This window comes from Lissotriton vulgaris, chromosome 6, assembly GCF_964263255.1.
Source record: "Lissotriton vulgaris chromosome 6, aLisVul1.2, whole genome shotgun sequence".
In the NCBI taxonomy this organism is placed as follows: Eukaryota; Metazoa; Chordata; class Amphibia; order Caudata; family Salamandridae; genus Lissotriton; species Lissotriton vulgaris.
This window is the reverse complement of record NC_141694.1, coordinates 1,863,865,767-1,863,889,589: the sequence shown is the minus strand read 5'-3', so window position 1 is coordinate 1,863,889,589 and position 23,823 is coordinate 1,863,865,767. Positions and strand designations below refer to the sequence as shown.

At 51.3% G+C, this 23,823-nt stretch overlaps 1 protein-coding gene across 1 annotated transcript in view; it reads left to right on the top strand.

The window, feature by feature from the left end:
- Positions 1–23,823, top strand: part of LOC147709683 (antileukoproteinase-like) — a 71,877-nt gene that overhangs the window by 23,786 nt on the left and 24,268 nt on the right. Inside the window, exons 2-3 of the mRNA XM_086925533.1 lie at positions 2,079–2,237; positions 21,824–21,982. Coding sequence (XP_086781659.1) covers positions 2,079–2,237; positions 21,824–21,982 — 318 coding nt within the window. The remainder of the gene's footprint in view (positions 1–2,078; positions 2,238–21,823; positions 21,983–23,823) is intronic.

Sequence of the window (23,823 nt, the reverse complement as noted above, 5' to 3'; positions counted from 1 at the left end):
TGTCATTATCTTTGCCATTTTCTTTGCCAGGTTCTTCAGCCACCCTTTTTTTGCATTCCAGCAACCCCCTCTGAGCCAACACCCTTCCATCTTCGTTTATAGCATTAGTACTTGCGTCTCCCTCTGCCCTCTGTCCCGTAAACCCAGCTGTTACCTTGCTGCTGGCGTCCTCCTCGCGTCTCACCGAGGGCTCCGAAGGCTCCGTTGTAGGTTGCTTAGCAACTGCTGCCTTGGCGTCTCCCACGCTCTGAGCTCCTGCCTCAGCCGCCGCTGCTGCTGCTGCGTCCTCGAGGACGTTTCCTCGCCTTATTCCAGGATCGGACACTTGCTCTGTAACGCTGGACGCTCCGCTGCCTGTAGAGCCAGGACGGGTGAAAGTTTCAGGTAAGGTAGGCTGCGTGAGAGGGGTTGCTTTGGGTCTGGTTTTGGAGATCACTGCTCTCTCGTTTATTTTAGTGCGCCCGTCTCCCGGCGTTTTTTCCTTCACGTCCGATTTCATTTTGACCGGTGGCACAGGCACTTTCCTTATTGCGCCCTGGTTTTTGGCTGGTTCCTGTGTTTTCCTCACACCAGGTGTAACCGATGCCGTGAGGTTTAAGATGTTCTGATCGGTTTCGTTATCTTCTTTGCTTTTCTTTTTGTCGATCTTAATTGGTTTTGGCGGCATATTGTCTGGAAACACGCTTCTCCAGCCTTTTAAGCCCGATGCTACAAAGGTTACTGAGTGCTTAACCAGATTAACTTTTAAGAGCCCGAAACTCCGCTCTAGGTTCCTTGCCAACCTGCCAATTCCTGCTGCCGCCGCGTTACCAAAGTCTCTGAGGTAGCTGTTCTTTGACGGTGCTGCTCTTAGAAAAAAGAGCGACTCCAGCATCACCGTGTCTCGACTTTCATCTCCAGGCACGTCTGTAATAACCTTTTTAGATTTTTCCAGATGCGGGCTAATGAGGGAGACTAGCACTCCATTACACCAGCTTCAACAGTTTCGACAGGAGAGAGGTTTTAGTGCGACTGTTCACCTCAACCTGCCAGCGGCCATCTTGCCCCGTGATCTCGCGCCACTTCTATCAATGCCATCCACTCCAGGCACTGACAGCGCCACTTCTATCAATGCCATCCACTCCAGGCACTGACAGCAACGCTTCTATTGGCTGTATTTCTTCTGTAATATCTGTTATTCTCGTATTTCTTTGGTCTCATCCTGCAGCATGCAGGTATGGGCTGGTTGATTGAGCTAGGTGTAGAAGTTGTCTATACATTCCTCTCTCTGCCCTGTATTTGTCACAATCAGAAATATTCATAATTTTGGTTTGCTGATAGTGCGCCCTTAAAATTGACTCTCAATGCAATGAAAGAGGAGAGACAGGAATAACAGTGCGGCAAAGACAGAGTAGAAAAGAGGCAGAACGACTTGAAGACTGGAGAAGAAAGCTAGAAAAGAAGGAGCGAGAGAACCGTCGAGGAGAAGATGGGGCGAGCGATAACAGTAACAGGAATTAGAGACAAGAGAGGAAAACAAAAAGAACAATGAATGTAAGAAGGCTGGCAGTGAGAAGAGGAGACCAAAGAAACAAACCAGAGAGATCCACAGAGATGAGCGAGAGTGGTGGAAGAGAGTAGAGGGAAGCAGCAAGAAGGAAATGAGAGAGTAGCAACGAGAAGAAAAAAGGAAAACCAGTGAACACGTGAGAACCCGAAAGAGGCGGGGAGGAAACAGAAATAGGGGAAAAGCATATAAGAGTGGGGGAAGAGGCAATCAAAAAGAAAGCCAGGGAGAGAAAGGGAGGGAAGAGCCGCAGTGGGAAGAGAGACAGAAAAAGAAGTGCAAAGAGAAGATGTTCAGAGCCGAAGAGACAGAAGGAGATGAGGCAAAGAGGCAATAGGTAAATGCAGTAGAGACAAGCAATAATGAGGCAGGAGTAGAGGGAAGAGAGGCAGAGAGAAAACAAGCTTCAAGAAACAAGAGGAAGACGCTGCTGTGCTGTGCGTGCTGTTTAGGGGCGCCATGCTTTGTTTCGATAAACACCGAGCTTGTGAAAATCTAGATTTCAGTCTTTGCCTCTTTTCTTTCCTTTCAGTTCATGCTGGTTCCTGTCCTCTACCACCTCCTGGTCGCGTTGGTATTGTGTGTACCCCACAAATGAAAATTGATGAATGCAAAGACGACTCCATATGTGATAAAGATGCGAAGTGCTGCCCAGCATTCTGTAAAAAAGAATGTAGGAAGGCCGTGACAGGTATGTCTCCAACATTCAACCATTTATCCAGTAGTGCGTTTACTTGTGTAGGAATAGCTTTATAAGAGTAGTGTAAACCGACAGCTGGGGGTGGGGAGCCGGAGCCGTGGAACAGGCAGGGCCGGACTGACAAGGCCGGGCACCGGCAATCCCCGGTAGGCGGCCAGGGGTGGGGACCGGTTTTGTTGCTGGGCGGGGTGGGGGCCGGTTTTGTTGCTGGGTGGGGCGGGGACCGGTTTTGTTGCTGGGTGGGGTGGGGGCCGGTTTTGTTGCTACCAGGGTCGTGGGCCGGTTTTGTTGCTGGGTGGGGCGGGTGCTGGGTGGGGTGGGGGCCGGTTTTGTTGCTACCAGGGTCGTGGGCCTGTTTTGTTGCTTGGTGGGGCGGGGGCACGCTAACTCTACAGCAGTCACTGCTCATAGCTGCGCTGGTTGCCGCAGTAAGCATTCATTATCAGACCTGCTGCTGCGTTCCCGACGGCAAGGCATTCACGTGACGTGGGGGGTTCCCTTTAATGCAACCAGTGTATCCATTACTCTTGCTGAGTGAGCGGCACTTATGTTGCTTAAATAACGCTCCATTTTACAAAAATCACAACTGGCGCCTGCAGAGGGAGAGTGCAGTGGTCGTCGAGGGAGTCACCTGTCATTAGTGTCCACACCGCCAGCGCTCGCTCTGCACTGCGCACGTTACCACTTATATACCAAGGAAACTCATGAGACATAATTGTGGGAAAGCAGTGATGCAGGTTTATTTCGTACAACAGGTAGCTGATAAGGTGGGTCATCTTACAGGCGATCCAATGCGGCAGCCCCTCGCTGACCCGCATGCCTAGGGAGCCATCTTGCACGGCGAGTCGATGCTCTGACGGTGCAGTAAATTACCATTTATTTCGTTATACTCCCGCCCCCCCTGTCAGGGCGGAGCGATGAGGCACACCCCCGGTCGGTTCAGGCCCCCCGACCGCCCGAAGGACTAACGGGGCGCCGATGATGTTTCCTGGAACACCCTCGGCTCCAGGTTCTTGGCTCAGGCACCCTTACTGTGCCAGGCAGAGGTATTTAGACTGTATCCTTCTGCCGCAGAGGTACCCCTACTGTCCATCTGCTTCCAGATCGCCCTGTGACTCCGCCTGCAACACAAAACATGCCCATTAAAAGATTCACAACTTTCGCCCGCCGCTCTGCAACTGGGTTCAGGGTTCAGGGTGGGAACAGCGCAGAGCAGCCTAGGGAACCAGACGCGGGCAGAAGAGGCCGAGCAGAGTTGTTGGGCAATGAATGGTAGAGTGATTCGTATTAGAGAGAGGAGCAGTAGACTCTGGAGTGATAGAGTGATGACTGGGAGAATGATTCGTATTAGAGAGAGGAGCAGTAGACTCTGGAGTGATTCTATAGTCATCTGCAACATGTACAAAACACATTGACAAAGACAACAGATACCACACAGGCGAAACGTTTTGGCTTTGCCAATGCTTGTTCTGGTTTCTCAACATTCTGGATGGGATTATTCTGCTAGGAGACTTTTGACCTCTTTAAAGCTGGCACTGAGAGGAAGCACACTCGTTTGTTGTATGTTTTCCCAGGGCTGGTCACTTATCCGCAGCCTTGGCTCCACATCTCCTCCATTGGCTCGAGGTTTGCAGTGCACTCTTCCATCTCCTCGCTGATTGGGTCTCTTCCTGTAGACTATAGGTAGTCAACAGGGTTAGAAGCCTTGCCTCAGGCACCTCCCAAGCAGCAATAGATGTTATCAGATCTCAATGAGGTTCTTGACTTATCAACCACTCCAAATACGCGAGGAGCTTCAGACTTCTGGCCCTCATGTTGGTGAGGGAGGCGCACTTGATGTCAGCCAGTGTGACAGAGTCTGGGGCTGCACCATTCAAGAAGAAGTGCCAGCAGAAATAAATGGATGTTTGGATTCAGGAATTCACATTTTTCTCTGTTCTGTGGCAGCTTAAAATCTTTCCTCTATTGTAGATTGCGAGTCAGGGGCTTGATTACGAGATTACAAAATCCTATCTATGCCTGGCTTTGGATGGCCTTATGGGTATGGAGCAAGGCAAGGCAGCTAAATGTGCTGCTTTGCCTTACTCTGTGCTCAGTAGGTGTTCCATGGGTGTTGCAGTGGATTTTTTTACTCAAAACCCATGGATTTTGACGCTGCCCCAGATTTACAAGGTCATGTAAACCTCGTAAAGCGCCAAATCCTTATTCCTCCTGAGCTCAGGTTAAGAAGGAGAAATGGCTTTATTTCCTCTGAGGATTGTTTCTTTGCAGGTCGATGATCCTGCAGACAACACAGGCACTCTTCCACCATTGAGCAATGGAGCCTGCGTTGGCGCTAGGCAGCTGAAACTGCGATAGCGCAAGGCGAAAGGACAGGAGTGCACCGTAGTGCATAAATATGGTGCATTCCTGCCCTTTTATTTGATGTAGTGCAGAACAAACAAAGGACTTCCGTCACTGCCCTACAGCAAATCCCTGCATATAAAGGCATAAGTCTACTGGTGTGTTCATCAATTGTTTTGACACATACAAGGAGACCATCACCGACATGTATACCTGATCGGGAACCTCATATCTAATACTGAAACACTTCGGCAGCTCTAAAAATTCCATAGCTCAGCCTCTTCTAGCGCTGAAGTTTAACGTGGGCAGAAAAGGTTGCAATGTAATAAGATTTTTTAAAGAAGAAAAAGCTGATGCTATCCAGATTTCGCTGTTCATCCCTACCTAGCAGGTCATCAACCTTTGCTCCCTTGGAATAGTCACAGTTGGCGCATATGTACAGTTTGGTTCTTTTGGTTTAACCCCTTCGCAGCGGGGCAAATTCCCATGCTGTGCTGGGGGCGGGGGCGCGCACAGCGCCCCTGTGCTAATGACGAGGTCAGCTCGTCATGAGCCACGGTGGCCGTGTGCTTGTGACGAGCTGAGCTCGTCATGACCACACCCGTTTCTTTAGAACGTTGTTGGAATCTTCTAGAATTTAGGGGCTCAATTATGAGAAAGTAATGCAGTGCAGCATAGCAGGTCACCTTGCTGCATTGCAGTACGTGACAGGGAAAGGGCAGAAATGTGCCCTATTTGAGGTAAAACTCTGCTTTCCTGTCCTTTCTCATGCACTGGTGCCCCTTTGGCAGCCTAGTACCAACGCGGGCACCCTTGCACAATGGTGGATGTATGCAGATTCTTTTTTGTGCAGGAATGAGCACCTTCCTGCACAAAAACAGTAGTCACATTCCTCTTTTTATGTGTGCTGCAGAACATTCAGTTCTGGTAAATGTGGAACTGTGTCGAAAACCATGGGAGGTGGGAAGGAACACTAACGCAACACCCATGGAACAGCTTCCAAGGGCAGAGCTTTTCAATACGTTGTTCTACTCCAGATTTATATGAAGCTACTTAGTGTCACTCAAAGTGGCTTTGCGTGGCTTCATACAGTTTGTGTCGCACACGTACCATGTTGCGTGGTGCAAACATGATGCAAACCTCCTGCTAAAATTCCCCTTAGTTCCCCTTCGACTTTAGGGTGCAGTTAAAGTTCACTTGCCAGTGACGCAGCGCCATATGGTGGATAGTTCTGATGATGTGGAGGAGACTAGGTCTGTCTCACAGGCACCCAGAGCCAAGAACATGGGGTCAGACACTTTCATTTTATGAAGTACTGGTGGATACTGTAGACAAGCTGCATTTTTCTAAATTTGCACATGTAACCATCAACTTGAAGTTGATGGTAATTAGTGTTTCCTAAATCCACAGTTCGCATTTAGGAAAGGCTTCTTGCATGTGAATTAGGGATTCGCAAATTGCGATTCCCTATTTGCATTCGCAATTTAGGAAATCGCAAAAAAAATGCGATTACCTAAGTTCGGAATCCAAAAGCCTTTCATACATAAGGAAAAGGCCATTTTGCATTTTGTGGTTCGCATCATTTGCAAATGCAAAATTCTCACAGAAATTTCTTCAAACCTCGAAAATGTTTATTCCTTTTACATACACAAGCGTTTCACTTTAGTACATCAAATTATATTACTGCTATGAAAACTATAAATGAGAAGTTTTCATAAAATGTAAGTAGAAGAATTCATGCCTCCTCCCACCCTGACGACAATGCCAATAGTAAGCTAAGAGGCACATCAGATGTCAGGTGGTCCCCTCTGATTTGCCTGGGTTGTTATTATTCATGGAAAAAAATATAGTTTATTGAATCAAACCCAAGAGAACCTTTTGTACAGTGCCTATCCTGAACACATATATTTCAAGGTGTTCTTACATGTGATAATGAAGAAAAGGGAGGCAAAGTTAACCCCTTCACTGCTAGGCCTTTTCCCCTCCTGTGCTAAGTCTTTTTTTGGCTATTTTGGGTACTTCACGCTTTGGCCCCTGTAACCTTTTGACCACATAAGTTATCCGTGCCAAATTGGCATCCTTTTCTTGCAACATCATGGTGATTTCAACGGTACACAGGGTTTGCTGATTCCCCTGGAGGGGACCTAGAAATTAGCCAAAATACAGCTACATTTTATTTGGGGGTGGGGGACATTGGGTAAAAGTGCTGCTGATGAAAGAGTCTGTTTTTCTTCATGCAAATGATATCAACAAAGGGTTTGTGGTGCTGAAATCACTATCTTCCCAGCTTTCATGGACTGAAAAAGGTTTGTCAGAAAACCAACATTTTTTACACAGTTTTGGCATTTTACTGGGAAATAGCCTATTTTTGCAATTTTTGGTGCTTTCAACCTTCTTCCAGTTAATGGTAAAAATGAGAATGAAAGCAATAATGGATCCTGGGAAGCTATATATTTCTAGAAAGTAGACAGAATTCTGAATTTAGAAAAGATTCATTTGTGTAGATCCTTCAAGGTTTTGTTATAGAAACTATCAGTTGAAAATACGAAAAATTGAAAATGAGTTGAGCAAAAAAGCCATTACTGCCAAACGTTTTCATCTGTAACTTCTTCTAGGTATGCAGATTTTTAAAAGCAATACACTGTTACATCCGCTGGACACTTCTATGAAAACTGACCCTTTTCTTGCAAGGGGCCTAGTTGTAGACTTTGAACCATAGCTGTGCCGGCACCTAGGGAAACCTAGAAAATGTATACATTTTTATAAAAATAGACACCCAGTGGAATCCAGGATGGAGTGACTTGTCTGGCTTTGACCAGGTTCTATTGCCCAGAATCCCTTGCAAACCGCAAACTTTGTAAAAAAAAACAAAACACATTTTCCTCACATTTCTGTGATGGAAAGTTCTGGAATCTGATTGGATCCACAAAATTCGACGCACCCTGCATTTCCCATAGTCTTCTGATAAAATTGTACCTCACTTGTGTGGGAAGGCCTAGTGCCTGCGACCCAAAACAGCCCAAAACACAACATGGACATATCACATTTTTATAGTGAAAACTGACCCTTTTTTGCAAAGTGCATAGCTGTAGATTTTGAACCCTGGCTCTGCCGGCAACTAAGGAAAACTAGCAAACCTTTACATTCTTTAAAACTAGACACCCCGGAAATCCAGGATGGGGTGACTTGTCCGGCTCTCATGAGGTTCTGTTACCCAGAATCCTTTGCAAAACTCACACTTTGTAAAAAAAAACATTTTCCTTACATTTCCGAGATGGAAAGTTCTAGAATCTGTGATACCTCACTTGTGTGGTTGTCCAATGCAGAATTGGCTAAAAGCATATATTTTTTTAATGTAGCACCTAGAATTTGCTGTCCTATACCCTTAATCCCTATGTATTTGGCTCATCCCAGTAACAGGCCCTTACTCCACCCACACAAGTGTGGTATCATTTTACACGAGAGACTGAGGGTAACGCTGTGTGGTAGGACATTTGTGCTGTCACAACCAGTGATCCCACACAAAAATATGTGGAAAATGTTTTTTTTAGCAGAATTTAAGATTTGCATGGAATTCTGGGTTGGAAAACATTGGGGGATCCACGCAAGCCATACCTCGCTGGACTCCCCCGGGTGTCTAGTTTTCAGAAATGTGTGGGTTTGGTAGGTTTCCCTAGATATCTGGCAAGCCCAGGGCCAGTTTTTTTGATGTCTCCTCAATATATTTTGGACCCTTGCTTGTTGGGGGTACTTGGGGACCCCACACAAGTGAGGTACCTTTTTTATTGGGAGACCTGAGGGAACGTTGGGTAGTAGGAAATGTGTGTCAGCATAGTGAACACACAAAAATTTCAGGAAAAAGTTATTTTTTCAGCAAAATGTGACGTTTGCAGGGAATTCTGGGTAAGAAAGCTTTTAGGGGTACGTGCAAGCCATACCTCCCTTGACTCCCCCGGGTCTCTAGTTTTCAGAAAGGAGTGGGTTTGGTAGGTTTCCCTAGATGGCTGCCGACCCCTGTCATAGATTTTCTGTTTTTACATTCTTCAATTGCATTTCATTCCATTTCAGTAATAAAGTATCTTCTTTTTTTCACATTTGTCTCTCTCAATGTAGTGATAGTAAGTAGAGAAGGTGTATGCCAAGGTTTGGTAGAGGGAGAGCTATTCAGATACTGCACAACACAGTACTACAAATCAATTGCTTTTTGAGAGACCAGGGTCTTCTTTAAAATTTAATATGGAATGAAACCTTCAAAATACCAGCATGGCTGACTGACCACACCATGTACATGCTTTGCTTTCCCAATGCCCCCCTTACCACCACCACAGACCCGCAAGAAACTACTCTCACTCCGGTGGCATCAATACGGCCCTCGGGCACACCACAGACCATAATTTTTGGCCTCTGTGAAAATGTTTGCGAGTGCCCATGTCATAGGCAAATATACAGAGGTTGTGCCTTTTTACAATCGAAAAACAATGCTAAAGGAAACCTGCTCCTTGGGGATGCACCAGCAGCAATTAGTGGTACTGTGGGCTAGTCTCTGTTGGCTAGCCACCGCATTTGGGCTCTGTGCCATGCTGTGTTCTGCAGAGCTATACACCATAGAATACATGCATGGTGGCCTTTTTACCTCCGTCTATGCCATCCAGGCCAGGCACTGACAGCGCCACCACTATTACAAGCCACCCAGTCCAGGCACTGACAGCGCCCTTTCGATTGAGGCCATCCAGTCCAGGAACTGACAGCGCCACTTCTATTACGTAACATCCAGTCCAGGCACTGACAGCATCACTTCTATTACATGTCATCCAGTCCAGGAACTGACAGCGCCACTTCTATTATGTAACATCCAGTCCAGGCACTGACAGCATCACTTCTATTACATGTCATCCAGTCCAGGCACTGACAGCGCCACTACTATTAATGCCATCCAGGCCAGGCACTGACAGCGCCACTTCTAATAATGCCATCCAGGCCAGGCACTGACAGCGCCACTTCTATTACGTAACATCAAGTCCAGGCACTGACAGCATCACTTCTATTACATGTCATCCAGTCCAGGAACTGACAACGCCACCGCTATTGATGCCATGCAGTCCAGGCACTGACAGCGCCACCGCTATTGATGACATCTTCTCCAGGCACTGACAGCTCCACCGCTATCAGGCACTGACAGCGCCACCGCTATTGATGCCATCCACTCCAGGCACTGACAGCGCCACCGCTATTGATGCCATCCACTCCAGGCACTGACAGCGCCACCGCTATCTATGCCATCCACTCAAGGCACTGACAGCGCCACCGCTATTGATGCCAAACAGTCCAGGCACTGACAGCGCCACCGCTATTGATGCCATCCACTCCAGGCACTGACAGCGCCACCGCTATTGATGCCATCCAGTCCAGGCACTGACAGCGCCACTTCTTTTACATGCCATACAGTCCAGGCACTGACAGCGCCACCGCTATTGATGCCATGCAGTCCAGGCACTGACAGCGCCACCGCTATTGATGACATCTTCTCCAGGCACTGACAGCGCCACCGCTATTGATGCCATCCACTCCAGGCACTGACAGCGCCACCGCTATTGATGCCATCCACTCCAGGCACTGACAGCGCCACCGCTATCAATGCCATCCACTCCAGGCACTGACAGCGCCACCGCTATTGATGCCATCCACTCCAGGCACTGACAGCGCCACCGCTATTGATGCCATCCACTCCAGGCACTGACAGCGCCACTTCTATTACATGCCATACAGTCCAGGCACTGACAGCGCCACCGCTATTGATGCCATCCACTCCAGGCACTGACAGCGCCCTTTCTATTGAGGCCATCCAGTCCAGGAACTGACAGCGCCACTTCTATTACGTAACATCCAGTCCAGGCACTGACAGCATCACTTCTATTACATGTCATCCAGTCCAGGAACTGACAGCGCCACTTCTATTACGTAACATCCAGTCCAGGCACTGACAGCATCACTTCTATTACATGTCATCCAGTTCAGGCACTGACAGCATCACTTCTATTACATGTCATCCAGTCCAGGAACTGACAGCGCCACTTCTATTACGTAGCATCCAGTCCTGGCACTGACAGCATCACTTCTATTACATGTCATCCAGTCCAGGCACTGACAGCGCCACTACTATTAATGCCATCCAGGCCAGGCACTGACAGCGCCACTTCTATTACATGCCATCTTCTCCAGGCTCTGACAGCGCCACCGCTATTGATGCCATCCACTCCAGGCACTGACAGCGCCACTTCTATTACATGCCATACAGTCCAGGCACTGACAGCGCCACCGCTATTGATGCCATGCAGTCCAGGCACTGACAGCGCCACTTCTATTACATGCCATCCAGTCCAGGAACTGACAGCGCCACTTCTATTACGTAACATCCAGTCCAGGCACTGACAGCATCACTTCTATTACATGTCATAACAGTTCAGGCACTGACAGCATCACTTCTATTACATGTCATCCAGTCCAGGAACTGACAGCGCCACTTCTATTACATAACATCCAGTCCAGGCACTGACAGCATCACTTCTATTACATGTCATCCAGTCCAGGCACTGACAGCGCCACTACTATTAATGCCATCCAGGCCAGGCACTGACAGCACCACTTCTATTACATGCCATACAGTCCAGGCACTGACAGCGCCACCGCTATTGATGCCATCTTCTCCAGGCACTGACAGCGCGACCGCTATTGATGCCATCCACTCCAGGCACTGACAGCAACGCTTCTATTACATGTCATCCAGTTCAGGCACTGACAGCATCACTTCTATTACACGTCATCCAGTCTAGGCACTGACAGCATCACTTCTATTACATGTCATCCAGTCCAGGCACTGACAGCGCCACTACTATTAATGCCATCCAGGCCAGGCACTGACAGCACCACTTCTATTACATGCCATCTTCTCCAGGCTCTGACAGCGCCACCGCTATTGATGCCATCCAGTCCAGGCACTGACAGCATCACTTCTATTACATGTCATCCAGGCCAGGAACTGACAGCGCCACCACTATTGATGCCATCCAGTCCAGGCACTGACAGCGCCACTTCTATTACATGTCATCCAGGCCAGGAACTGACAGCGCCACCGCTATTGATGCCATCCAGGCCAGGAACTGACAGTGCCACCGCTATTGATGCCATATAGTCCAGGCACTGACAACGCCACTTCTATTACATGCCATACAGTCCAGGCACTGACAGCGCCACCGCTATTGATGCCATGCAGTCCAGGCACTGACAGCGCCACCGCTATTGATGCCATCTTCTCCAGGCTCTGACAGCGCCACCGCTATTGATGCCATCCACTCCAGGCACTGACAGCGCCACCGCTATTGATGCCATCCAGTCCAGGCACTGACAGCGCCACTTCTATTACATGCCATACAGTCCAGGCACTGACAGCGCCACCGCTATTGATGCCATCCAGTCCAGGCTCTGACAGCGCCACTTCTATTACATGCCATACAGTCCAGGCACTGACAGCGCCACTTCTATTGATGCCATGCAGTCCAGGCACTGACAGCGCCACCGCTATTGATGCCATCTTCTCCAGGCTCTGACAGCGCCACCGCTATTGATGCCATCCACTCCAGGCACTGACAGCGCCACCGCTATTGATGCCATCCAGTCCAGGCACTGACAGCGCCACCGCTATTGATGCCATCCAGTCCAGGCACTGACAGCGCCACTTCTATTACATGCCATACAGTCCAGGCACTGACAGCGCCACTTCTATTGATGCCATGCAGTCCAGGCACTGACAGCGCCACCGCTATTGATGCCATCTTCTCCAGGCTCTGACAGCGCCACCGCTATTGATGCCATCCACTCCAGGCACTGACAGCGCCACCGCTATTGATGCCATCCAGTCCAGGCACTGACAGCGCCACTTCTATTACATGCCATACAGTCCAGGCACTGACAGCGCCACCGCTATTGATGCCATCTTCTCCAGGCTCTGACAGCGCCACCGCTATTGATGCCATCCACTCCAGGCACTGACAGCGCCACCGCTATTGATGCCATCCAGTCCAGGCACTGACAGCGCCACTTCTATTACATGCCATACAGTCCAGGCACTGACAGCGCCATCGCTATTGATGCCATGCAGTCCAGGCACTGACAGCGCCACCGCTATTGATGCCATTTTCTCCAGGCACTGACAGCGCCACCGCTATTGATGCCATCCACTCCAGGCACTGACAGCGCCACCGCTATTGATGCCATCCACTCCAGGCACTGACAGCGCCACCGCTATCGATGCCATCCAGTCCAGGCACTGACAGCGCCACTTCTATTACATGTCATCCAGTCCAGGCACTGACAGCGCCACTACTATTAATGCCATCCAGGCCAGGCACTGACAGCGCCACTTCTATTACATGCCATCTTCTCCAGGCTCTGACAGCGCCACCGCTATTGATGCCATCCAGTCCAGGCACTGACAGCATCACTTCTATTACATGTCATCCAGGCCAGGAACTGACAGCGCCACCGCTATTGATGCCATCCAGTCCAGGCACTGACAGCGCCACTTCTATTACATGCCATACAGTCCAGGCACTGACAGCGCCACCGCTATTGATGCCATGCAGTCCAGGCACTGACAGCGCCACCGCTATTGATGCCATCTTCTCCAGGCTCTGACAGCGCCACCGCTATTGATGCCATCCACTCCAGGCACTGACAGCGCCACCGCTATTGATGCCATCCAGTCCAGGCACTGACAGCGCCACTTCTATTACATGCCATACAGTCCAGGCACTGACAGCGCCACCGCTATTGATGCCATGCAGTCCAGGCACTGACAGCGCCACCGCTATTGATGCCATCTTCTCCAGGCACTGACAGCGCGACCGCTATTGATGCCATCCACTCCAGGCACTGACAGCATCACTTCTATTACATGTCATCCAGTCCAGGCACTGACAGCGCCACTACTATTAATGCCATCCAGGCCAGGCACTGACAGCGCCACTTCTATTACATGCCATCTTCTCCAGGCTCTGACAGCGCCACCGCTATTGATGCCATCCAGTCCAGGCACTGACAGCATCACTTCTATTACATGTCATCCAGGCCAGGAACTGACAGAGCCACCGCTATTGATGCCATCCAGTCCAGGCACTGACAGCGCCACTTCTATTACATGTCATCCAGGCCAGGAACTGACAGCGCCACCGCTATTGATGCCATGCAGTCCAGGCACTGACAGCGCCACCGCTATTGATGCCATCTTCTCCAGGCTCTGACAGCGCGACCGCTATTGATGCCATCCACTCCAGGCACCGACAGCGCCACCGCTATTGATGCCATCCACTCCAGGCACTGACAGCGCCACCGCTATCTATGCCATCCACTCCAGGCACTGACAGCGCCACCGCTATTGATGCCATACAGTCCAGGCACTGACAGCGCCACTTCTATTACATGCCATACAGTCCAGGCACTGACAGCGCCACCGCTATTGATGCCATCCACTCCAGGCACTGACAGCGCCACCGCTATTGATGCCATCCATTCCAGGCACTGACAGCATCACTTCTATTACATGTCATCCAGGCCAGGAACTGACAGCGCCACCGCTATTGATGCCATCCAGTCCAGGCACTGACAGCGCCACTTCTATTACATTCCATACAGTCCAGGCACTGACAGCGCCACCGCTATTGATGCCATGCAGTCCAGGCACTGACAGCGCCACCGCTATTGATGCCATCCACTCCAGGCACTGACAGCGCCACCGCTTTTGATGCCATCCAGTCCAGGCACTGACAGCGCCACTTCTATTACATGCCATACAGTCCAGGCACTGACAGCGCCACCGCTATTGATGCCATGCAGTCCAGGCACTGACAGCGCCACCGCTATTGATGCCATCTTCTCCAGGCACTGACAGCGCGACCGCTATTGATGCCATCCACTCCAGGCACTGACAGCATCACTTCTATTACATGTCATCCAGTCCAGGCACTGACAGCGCCACTACTATTAATGCCATCCAGGCCAGGCACTGACAGCGCCACTTCTATTACATGTCATCCAGGCCAGGAACTGACAGCGCCACCGCTATTGATGCCATGCAGTCCAGGCACTGACAGCGCCACCGCTATTGATGCCATCTTCTCCAGGCTCTGACAGCGCGACCGCTATTGATGCCATCCACTCCAGGCACCGACAGCGCCACCGCTATTGATGCCATCCACTCCAGGCACTGACAGCGCCACCGCTATCTATGCCATCCACTCCAGGCACTGACAGCGCCACCGCTATTGATGCCATGCAGTCCAGGCACTGACAGCGCCACCGCTATTGATGCCATCTTCTCCAGGCTCTGACAGCGCCACCGCTATTGATGCCATCCACTCCAGGCACTGACAGCGCCACTTCTATTACATGTCATCCAGTCCAGGCACTGACAGCGCCACTTCTATTACATGCCATACAGTCCAGGCACTGACAGCGCCACCGCTATTGATGCCATCCACTCCAGGCACTGACAGCGCCACCGCTATTGATGCCATCCAGTCCAGGCACTGACAGCGCCACCGCTATTGATGCCATCCAGTCCAGGCACTGACAGCGCCACTTCTATTACATGCCATACAGTCCAGGGACTGACAGCGCCACCGCTATTGATGCCATGCAGTCCAGGCACTGACAGCGCCACCGCTATTGATGCCATGCAGTCCAGGCACTGACAGCGCCACCGCTATTGATGCCTTCCACTCCAGGCACTGACAGCGCCACCGCTATTGATGCCATCCAGGCCAGGCACTGACAGCGCCACCGCTATTGATGCCATCTTCTCCAGGCACTGACAGCGCGACCGCTATTGATGCCATGCAGTCCAGGCACTGACAGCGCCACTTCTATTACATGTCATTCAGCCCAGGCACTGACAGCGCGACCGCTATTGATGCCATGCAGTCCAGGCACTGACAGCGCCACCGCTATTGATGCCATCCATTCCAGGCACTGACAGCATCACTTCTATTACATGTCATCCAGGCCAGGAACTGACAGCGCCACCGCTATTGATGCCATCCAGTCCAGGCACTGACAGCGCCACTTCTATTACATTCCATACAGTCCAGGCACTGACAGCGCCACCGCTATTGATGCCATGCAGTCCAGGCACTGACAGCGCCACCGCTATTGATGCCATCCACTCCAGGCACTGACAGCGCCACCGCTATTGATGCCATCCACTCCAGGCACTGACAGCAACGCTTCTATTGGCTGTATGTCTTCTGTGATATCTGTTATTCTCGTATTTCTTGGTCTCATCGTGCAGCATGCAGGTATGGGCTGGTTGATTGAGCTAGGTGTAGAAGTTGTCTATACATTCCTCTCTCTGCCCTGTATTTGTCACAATCAGAAATATTCATAATTTTGGTTTGCTGATAGTGCGCCCTTAAAAGGGACTCACAATGCAATGAAAGAGGAGAGACAGGAACAACAGTGCGGCAAAGACAGAGTAGAAAGAGGCAGAACGACTTGAAGACTGGAGAAGAAAGCTAGAAAAGAAGGAGCGAGAGAAACGTCAAGGAGAAGATGGGGCGAGCGCTAACAGTAACAGGAATTAGAGACAAGAGAGGAAAACAAAAAGAATGATGAATGAAGGAAGGCTGGCAGTGAGAAGAGGAGACTGTCAGGTTCTAAAACCTGGAGGGCGCGCAGGCTGACGGCGCGCCATTAAGGACTCACGCGGACACCTTATTCAGTTCGTCGCGTGGTCCCGACTAACTCGGGGACACGCCCACCTTTATTTATGTAACCTACGCGGCGCCGTGCGCCACCGCGTATGCGTACGTCTACGTACGCTAATCAACTAGACCGCAACTGTGCGGTCACAACATTACATTCCTTTTCACCTTTGGTATGAACAAATATCCCCCCCCCTTTTCAAAAGTCTTGCTCTGAGTGTCCCACCAAAAAACAAAACATGGCCATCCGGCCTGTTACCAGTCTCTTCAGGATCTCTCAGCCCACTGCATAGTCCGCCATTCTGGAGGAGGGCACCGGGTTTCTTCTCAGCCCATAGCCGGCCGCTTGGCCACGGAACAGCACTCGCCGGGGTGGTTCACTGGAGGGAGTGCTTGTGCCCGGGGGGCTCTGGGGGTTCTCAGGGAGAGTGGCACTGGAGGTGCCGGAGGCTCGTGGTTCCTCTGCCGAGTCCATGCCCCACTCCTGTGTGGCGGCTTCGGGAGTGCTTTCTGGCCGGGTTGGTGATGCTGTTGATCCTCCCTTCTTCTCTGAGCTGGATGGATCGTTCTGGGGTTCGGCAGCTCTTTTGAAGAATGATACATTCCTGGTGACCGTTTCTCCTTCTCTTTGTGCGGTGACCATGGTCCCGTTTCGGGCAGTGACAGTCCATGGTTGCGGCTCAAACGGGAGCCTGAACTTGCTTCCTGGGTACCTGTCTCGGACGTACACTCGGTCATTTTCGGCAATGGATGACTCTTTGGACTTCCGCCGGAAGCTAGCATAGTCGTTGGATTTTTTCCTGTTGTGCACAGTCCTCCATGATTCTGCACTGGCGGGGTTCCAGGTGGGGTGATTTGGGAGGGTGTCTCGGATTATGCGTCCCATCGTGGACGGACCTGGGGCTGCCTCAGTGGTGCGGTGGGGGGTGAGCCTGTATTCTCGGAGGAAGGAGTAGATTCCCCTTTCCACCGATGTTCCCTCCGCATGGGCAATCCGGATGGATTTGTTCAACGTGCGCATAAATCTTTCCACTTCTCCATTTGATTGCGGCCATCGGGGTGTTATTTTCCGGTGTAGGATCCCCCACTCCGCTAGATACTCCGCAAACTCTTGGCTCTGAAAGGGGGGACCGTTGTCGGTCTTGACTCTCACGAAGATGCCATGGGTTGCGATGGTTTTCTCGAATTTGGCAATCACCTCTTTTGCGGTGAGTGATGTGATAATCTCCACTTCTGGATATTTCGTGTAGTCATCCATGATGACCAGCATGTGTCTTCCATCGGGCAGGTGGCCGAAATCGGCACTGACGTGTTCCCATGGTCTTTCTGGGCCAACTTCTGTGATGACTGGCGGTGGGTTTTCTGGGAGTCCCGCAGCTTGGCACCACTGGCATTCTTTGACGGCCCGTTCTACCTGCGAGTCCATGTCTGGAAACCATAGCTTAGCACGAAGTCTGCTTTTTGTTTTCACCACTCCTTGGTGTCCTCGGTGAGCGAGGGCAATGGCTTGCTGCGTGAGGGTGGCCGGCATCACGATTCTGGGCCCTCTCAGCACGCAACCCTGGCTATCTACTGACAGCTCCTCCTTGACCCTCAAGAACGCTTCTAGGGCTGCTTTTGCTTGCGGTGTCCTCTGGCCCAGTGACGCTTGGAGCGTTTTCCACTCGTTGGTGCGTATGGCATTCGAGACAATCTGGAAGATCTCGTCATTTTGGGTGGCTTCGATGATCATTTCCATGCTCATGGGGAGCGGCCTGGATCTTTCGACTACCGCATTCACAAATGACTCAGTGTCTTCAGCATCTTCCCTCTCTCCCGGGGTGGCTGCCCTCGGATGGCGTGATAGAAAGTCCGCTGGGTTGGTGGCACCCGGTTTGAATTCTAGCAGGTAGTCATATTCCTGCAGCTGCAGGATCCACTTCTCAATCCTGGGCGGTGGTTTTGATACTGTTCCCCTGAATAGTGGAATTAGGGGCTTGTGGTCTGTGGAGACGGTGAACGGGTGTCCATACACGTACATGTGGAAATGTCTGCACGCCCAGTGGATAGCTATGGCCTCGCGTTCTATCTGAGAGTATCTTTGTTCCGTCTCTGTCAGCGATCTGCTGGCGTATGCAATCGGTGCCCAGTTATCTTCTCCTTGACGTTGCGTGAGGACGGCACCCAGACCGAATGGACTGGCGTCGACGGCGATATTGGTCTGCTTGGAGGGGTCGAAGTACGAGAGCGTCTTCTCTGCCGATAGGGCTGCTTTCGTGTTTTGGAATGCGTCCTCCTGCTCTACGCCCCACTGCCAGGGGGTGGATGTCTTCGTGAGCTCGCGAAGAGGTCGGGTAATGTTGGAGAGGTCCGGGATGAAGCGACCACAGAAATTGACCATTCCTAGAAAACTCCGCACCTCGGAGATGTTTGTCGGGGCGGGGGCCATCTGTACATCTTTGACCTTCTCTGGGTCAGGGGCAACGCCTTTGTCTGAGAAGGTGTATCCGAAGAAACTGATGGTGTTGCGGAGGAATTGGCATTTTTCGCGGTGCAGGGTGAGGCCTGAATCCCTGAGTCTTTGCAGAACTCCCCTCAGCCGCTGGTTGTGTTCTTCCACAGACTGGGCGTATATCAACAGGTCGTCGCTGACGTTGAGTACGCCGGGGAGCCCGCTGAGCACTTCGCGGATAGTGTTTTGGAAAACTTCTGCGGCACTCGATATGCCGAAGTTGAGCCGGCGATATCGGCGTAGGCCCACATGGGTTGAAAAGGTAGTGATGTACCTGGAATCTGGGTGGAGTGGAAGCTGGTGGTAGCCTGAGCGGAGGTCGACTTTGGAAAACCATTTGGCTCCATTGAGTTCGCTCAATATGTCGTCAATAGTGGGTGTCAGGTGACGCTCCCGCTTGACTGCGGCGTTGGGTAGGCGCATATCCACGCATATGCGCACCTGCCCTGGCTGTTTGGGCTTTCTCGCTACTACGATCGGTGACACCCAAGGCGTAGGCCCATCCACCTTCTCAATTATTCCTTGTCTCTCTAGGCTCTCGAGCTCTTCTTCAACCTTCTTCCGGAGGTGGAAAGCAATTCTCCGGTGCCGGAGTGCCACCGGTTGGATAGACGGGTCAATGTGCAGCGAAACTTCTTTCCCTTTCAGGCACCCGATGCCCCTGAACATGTCGTCAAATTCTTCGATGATGGTATCGAGTTCGTCTTCTAGGACAGCCATGGCGTAGAATATGAGTTGAAGTTCCTCGGCGGCTTTTCCGCTAAGTAGCATGCCACTCCCTTCTTTTGTCACATATACGGTGGAAGGGACCGTCCTGTCTAGGTGACAGATGTCCGTTTGGAAGCACCCGATGAGTGGTATCGGGGTTTTCTGTCCGTAGGCGAACACTCGGATCTTTGCTTTGTTCAGGGTTGGCTTGTCCCGCAGTTGGTTATACACGTCTGCTGCCATTAACTCGATGGAGGCCCCTGTGTCTATAGTGGCTCTCACCTCTTGTTGGTTCACCCTTATGCGGCACTTCGGGAGGCGCTTCTTCTTCCTGGCCGGCTGATCGATGGCAAACACATAGTGTACGGGGTAGTCATGGACATCGTCATCCATATCTTCGCTATCGGGGCTGTCTCTGATGGCGTGCGCTGCTTCCGTCTTCTGTTTCGAGGACCTGCATACCGATGCGAAATGGTTCCATCGCCCACACGCGCTGCATTTCTTGCCGTTCGCCGGGCAGTCTTTCGCTCTGTGAGGTGTGCCCCCACAGTACCCACACTCCTTCCGCCTGTCCGGTGGCTTCTTCCCTCCTAATGACCTTTGTTTGGGGCGGACAGCGTGCACTTGTTCTGCGATGTTGGGTTGTTCACTTTTAGCCGGTCTGTGTAGTGCAGCCTCCATGTGCGAGGCTCTCGCCTTCGATAGTTCCTTGGAGCGGCCTAGTTTCAGGATCTCCGCCAGGGGTTTCCCATCTTCTTGGAGGATTTTGACCCTGAGATCGGAAGAATACATATTCTGGATTATCTGACCACGTATTTCTTCTTGCTCCTCCCTGAATCCACAGGTGCTAGCGAGCTCCATCAGTCTCCCGTGGAAGGCATCAAGAGACTCATCTGCCTCCTGCCGGGCTTGGCGAAAGAGGAAGCGGTTGTAGTCCTTGCTGACCATGGGTTCGAAGTAGGCGTTAAGCGCTTGCAGGAGCGTGACGTAGGTGTGTGGCGTGGCTTCTGTCAGCGTCTTGTAGATACGGTGAATGTCCTTACCTCCCAGGTGCAGGAGGAGTGCTCGGCGGCGGTCCCTTGCTGTCCCCGCACCTTCGAAGTAGAAGTTGAGGCGCTCCGTCCAGTCCTTCCATCTTGGCGCCAAGGAGGCAGGTGCGCCGTCGATCACGAAGGGCTCGATTGGGGGGATGGTCGTCATCGTTGCGCGGGCACTGGATGTTCCACTAGGGGCGCTGCGCTCTGTGTCGTGAGGCGAGGCTCCTCCACGTGGGGATGGGCGCCACTGGCAGGGCAGTCGCTGCTGGGCACTTGTTGCTGATCAGCGAGAACGTGCGCCGCTCTCGCGAGCCATAAACAGCATGCGCTGTGACCAGGAGGCACTACGAGATCACGAGGCAGGGCGACTCTGAGGTGGTTCCAGTCACCTGTCCTCACACGGGTCACGGCCAGGGCCTCGCCGGGCCAGGCGGGGCAGCGCTTTGAACCTGGGCCGGATCGCCGATCTGGTGCAGGCTGCGCGGGGGGCACAGCGTGGGGTCAAACACCCCTCGTCGCCATTGTCAGGTTCTAAAACCTGGAGGGCGCGCAGGCTGAGGGCGCGCCATTAAGGACTCACGCGGACACCTTATTCAGTTCGTCGCGTGGTCCCGACTAACTCGGGGACACGCCCACCTTTATTTATGTAACCTACGCGGCGCCGTGCGCCACCGCGTATGCGTACGTCTACGTACGCTAATCAACTAGACCGCAACTGTGCGGTCACAACATTACAGAGACCAAAGAAACAAACCAGAGAGATCCACAGAGATGAGAGAGGGTGGTGGAAGAGAGTAGAGGGAAGTAGGAAGAAGGATATGAGAGAGTAGCAACGAGAAGAAAAAAGGAAAACCAGTGAACACGTGAGGAACCGAAAGAGGCAGGGAGGAAACAGAAAGAGGGGAGAAGCATGTAAGAGTGGGGGAAGAGGCAATCAGAAGAAAGCCAGGGAGAGAAGAGCCGCAGTGGGAAGAGAGACAGAAAAAGAGGTGCAAAGAGAAGATGTTCAGAGCCGAAGAGACAGAAGGAGATGAGGCAAAGAGGCGATAGGTAAATGCAGTAGAGACAAGCAATAACGAGGCAGGAGTAGAGGGAAGAGAGGCAGAGAGAAAACAAGCTACAAGAAACAAGAGGAAGACGCTGCTGCGCTGTGCGTGCTGTTTAGGGGCGCCATGCTTTGTTTCGATAAACACCGAGCTTGTGAAAATCTAGATTTCAGTCTTTGCCTCTTTTCTTTCCTTTCAGTTCATGCTGGTTCCTGTCCTCTACCACCTCCTGGTCGCGTTGGTATTGTGTGTACCCCACAAATGAAAATTGATGAATGCAAAGACGACTCCATATGTGATAAAGATGCGAAGTGCTGCCCAACATTCTGTAAAAAAGCATGTAGGAAGGCCGTGACAGGTATGTCTCCAACATTCAACCATTTATCCAGTAGTGCGTTTACTTGTGTAGGAATAGCTTTATAAGAGTAGTGTAAACCGACAGCTGGGGGTGGGGAGCCTGAGCCGTGGAACAGGCAGGGCCGGACTGGCGAGGCCGGGCACCGGCAATCCCCGGGAGGCAGCCAGGGGTGGGGGCCGGTTTTGTTGCTGGGTGGGGCGGGGGCACGCGAGCTCTGCAGTAGTCCCTGCTCGTTGCTGGGCTGGCTGCCGCAATAAGCATTCATTAACACTCATTTACCAAATAGGCACTGACCCGGCCGGCGGCTCAGACCGGCGGGAGTCGTTACAGTAAGGTATCTCTGCAAGAAGTGCCTCGTGATGATTCTTTATTCTCTCTCCAGGGCAAATAATAATCATTATTATAAGACACTCCTAAGGGACGTCTCAAGTGTTTCACATTGCCCTCAGTCTCAGCTGCCTGCAGGTTGCACTGGTTCAAGCAGACAGCAGCTATTTCAAATCAGGAAGGTGAAAAACACAGGCGGCTGAGATATTTGTTTTTTGGGCTAGGTCTGGGCTGCTCAACTACCGCATACGTGCATGCATAGTTGGAGAAATTCTCGAGATAAAATCCAACTTACTCAAGTAATAAAAATTTAGGAGCCATACTAATCCCGTTTTTGGCATCTTTGCTAAGACAACCGAGAGGTGCGGCTGTTTTGAGGCAGGTGTGACGGTGGTGTCTGGTTGAAGGGTCTCAGAAGGATGTTTATAGCCATTAAAATATAGGCAGCGCCACACTGGAGGACTACAGTCAGACGATTATGGGAATACATGGGTAAAGCCATCTTTTCCTAGGTGACTGACCTGCGTGATCGAGTGGAACTGAAATATTCCAGGGCAGAGGTAGGGACATCCCTTTTCGAATGCAGTTCTGCAAACATTTCTAACAATATTTTTGGTCAGCAGAGAGACAGGAGCTGACTCCGGATGTCATGTGCACCATGAAAAATGTACAGTACGTAGAAGTCTTATGGTGAGCTTTGGGTGGAATCAGAGTGAGACGATGGTGATCCTTGGGTGGAATCAGAGTGTGACGATGGTGAGCTTTGAGTGCAATCAGGGTGTGATGATGGTGATCCTTGGGTGGAATCAGAGTGTGATGATGGTGATCCTTGGGTGGAATCAGAGTGTGACGATGGTGAGCTTTGTGTGCAATCAGGGTGTGACGATGGTGATCCTTGGGTGGAATCAGAGTGTGACGATGGTGATCCTTGGGTGGAATCAGAGTGTGACGATGGTGAGCTTTGAGTGCAATCAGGGTGTGACGATGGTGATCCTTGGGTGGAATCAGAGTGTGACGATGGTGATCCTTGGGTGGAATCAGAGTGTGACGATGGTGAGCTTTGAGTGCAATCAGGGTGTGATGATGGTGATCCTTGGGTGGAATCAGAGTGTGATGATGGTGATCCTTGGGTGGAATCAGAGTGTGACGATGGTGAGCTTTGAGTGCAATCAGGGTGTGACGATGGTGATCCTTGGGTGGAATCAGAGTGTGACGATGGTGATCCTTGGGTGGAATCAGAGTGTGACGATGGTGAGCTTTGAGTGCAATCAGGGTGTGACGATGGTGATCCTTGGGTGGAATCAGAGTGTGACGATGGTGATCCTTGGGTGGAATCAGAGTGTGACGATGGTGAGCTTTGAGTGCAATCAGGGTGTGACGATGGTGATCCTTGGGTGGAATCAGAGTGTGACGATGGTGATCCTTGGGTGGAATCAGAGTGTGACGATGGTGAGCTTTGAGTGCAATCAGGGTGTGACGATGGTGATCCTTGGGTGGAATCAGAGTGTGACGAT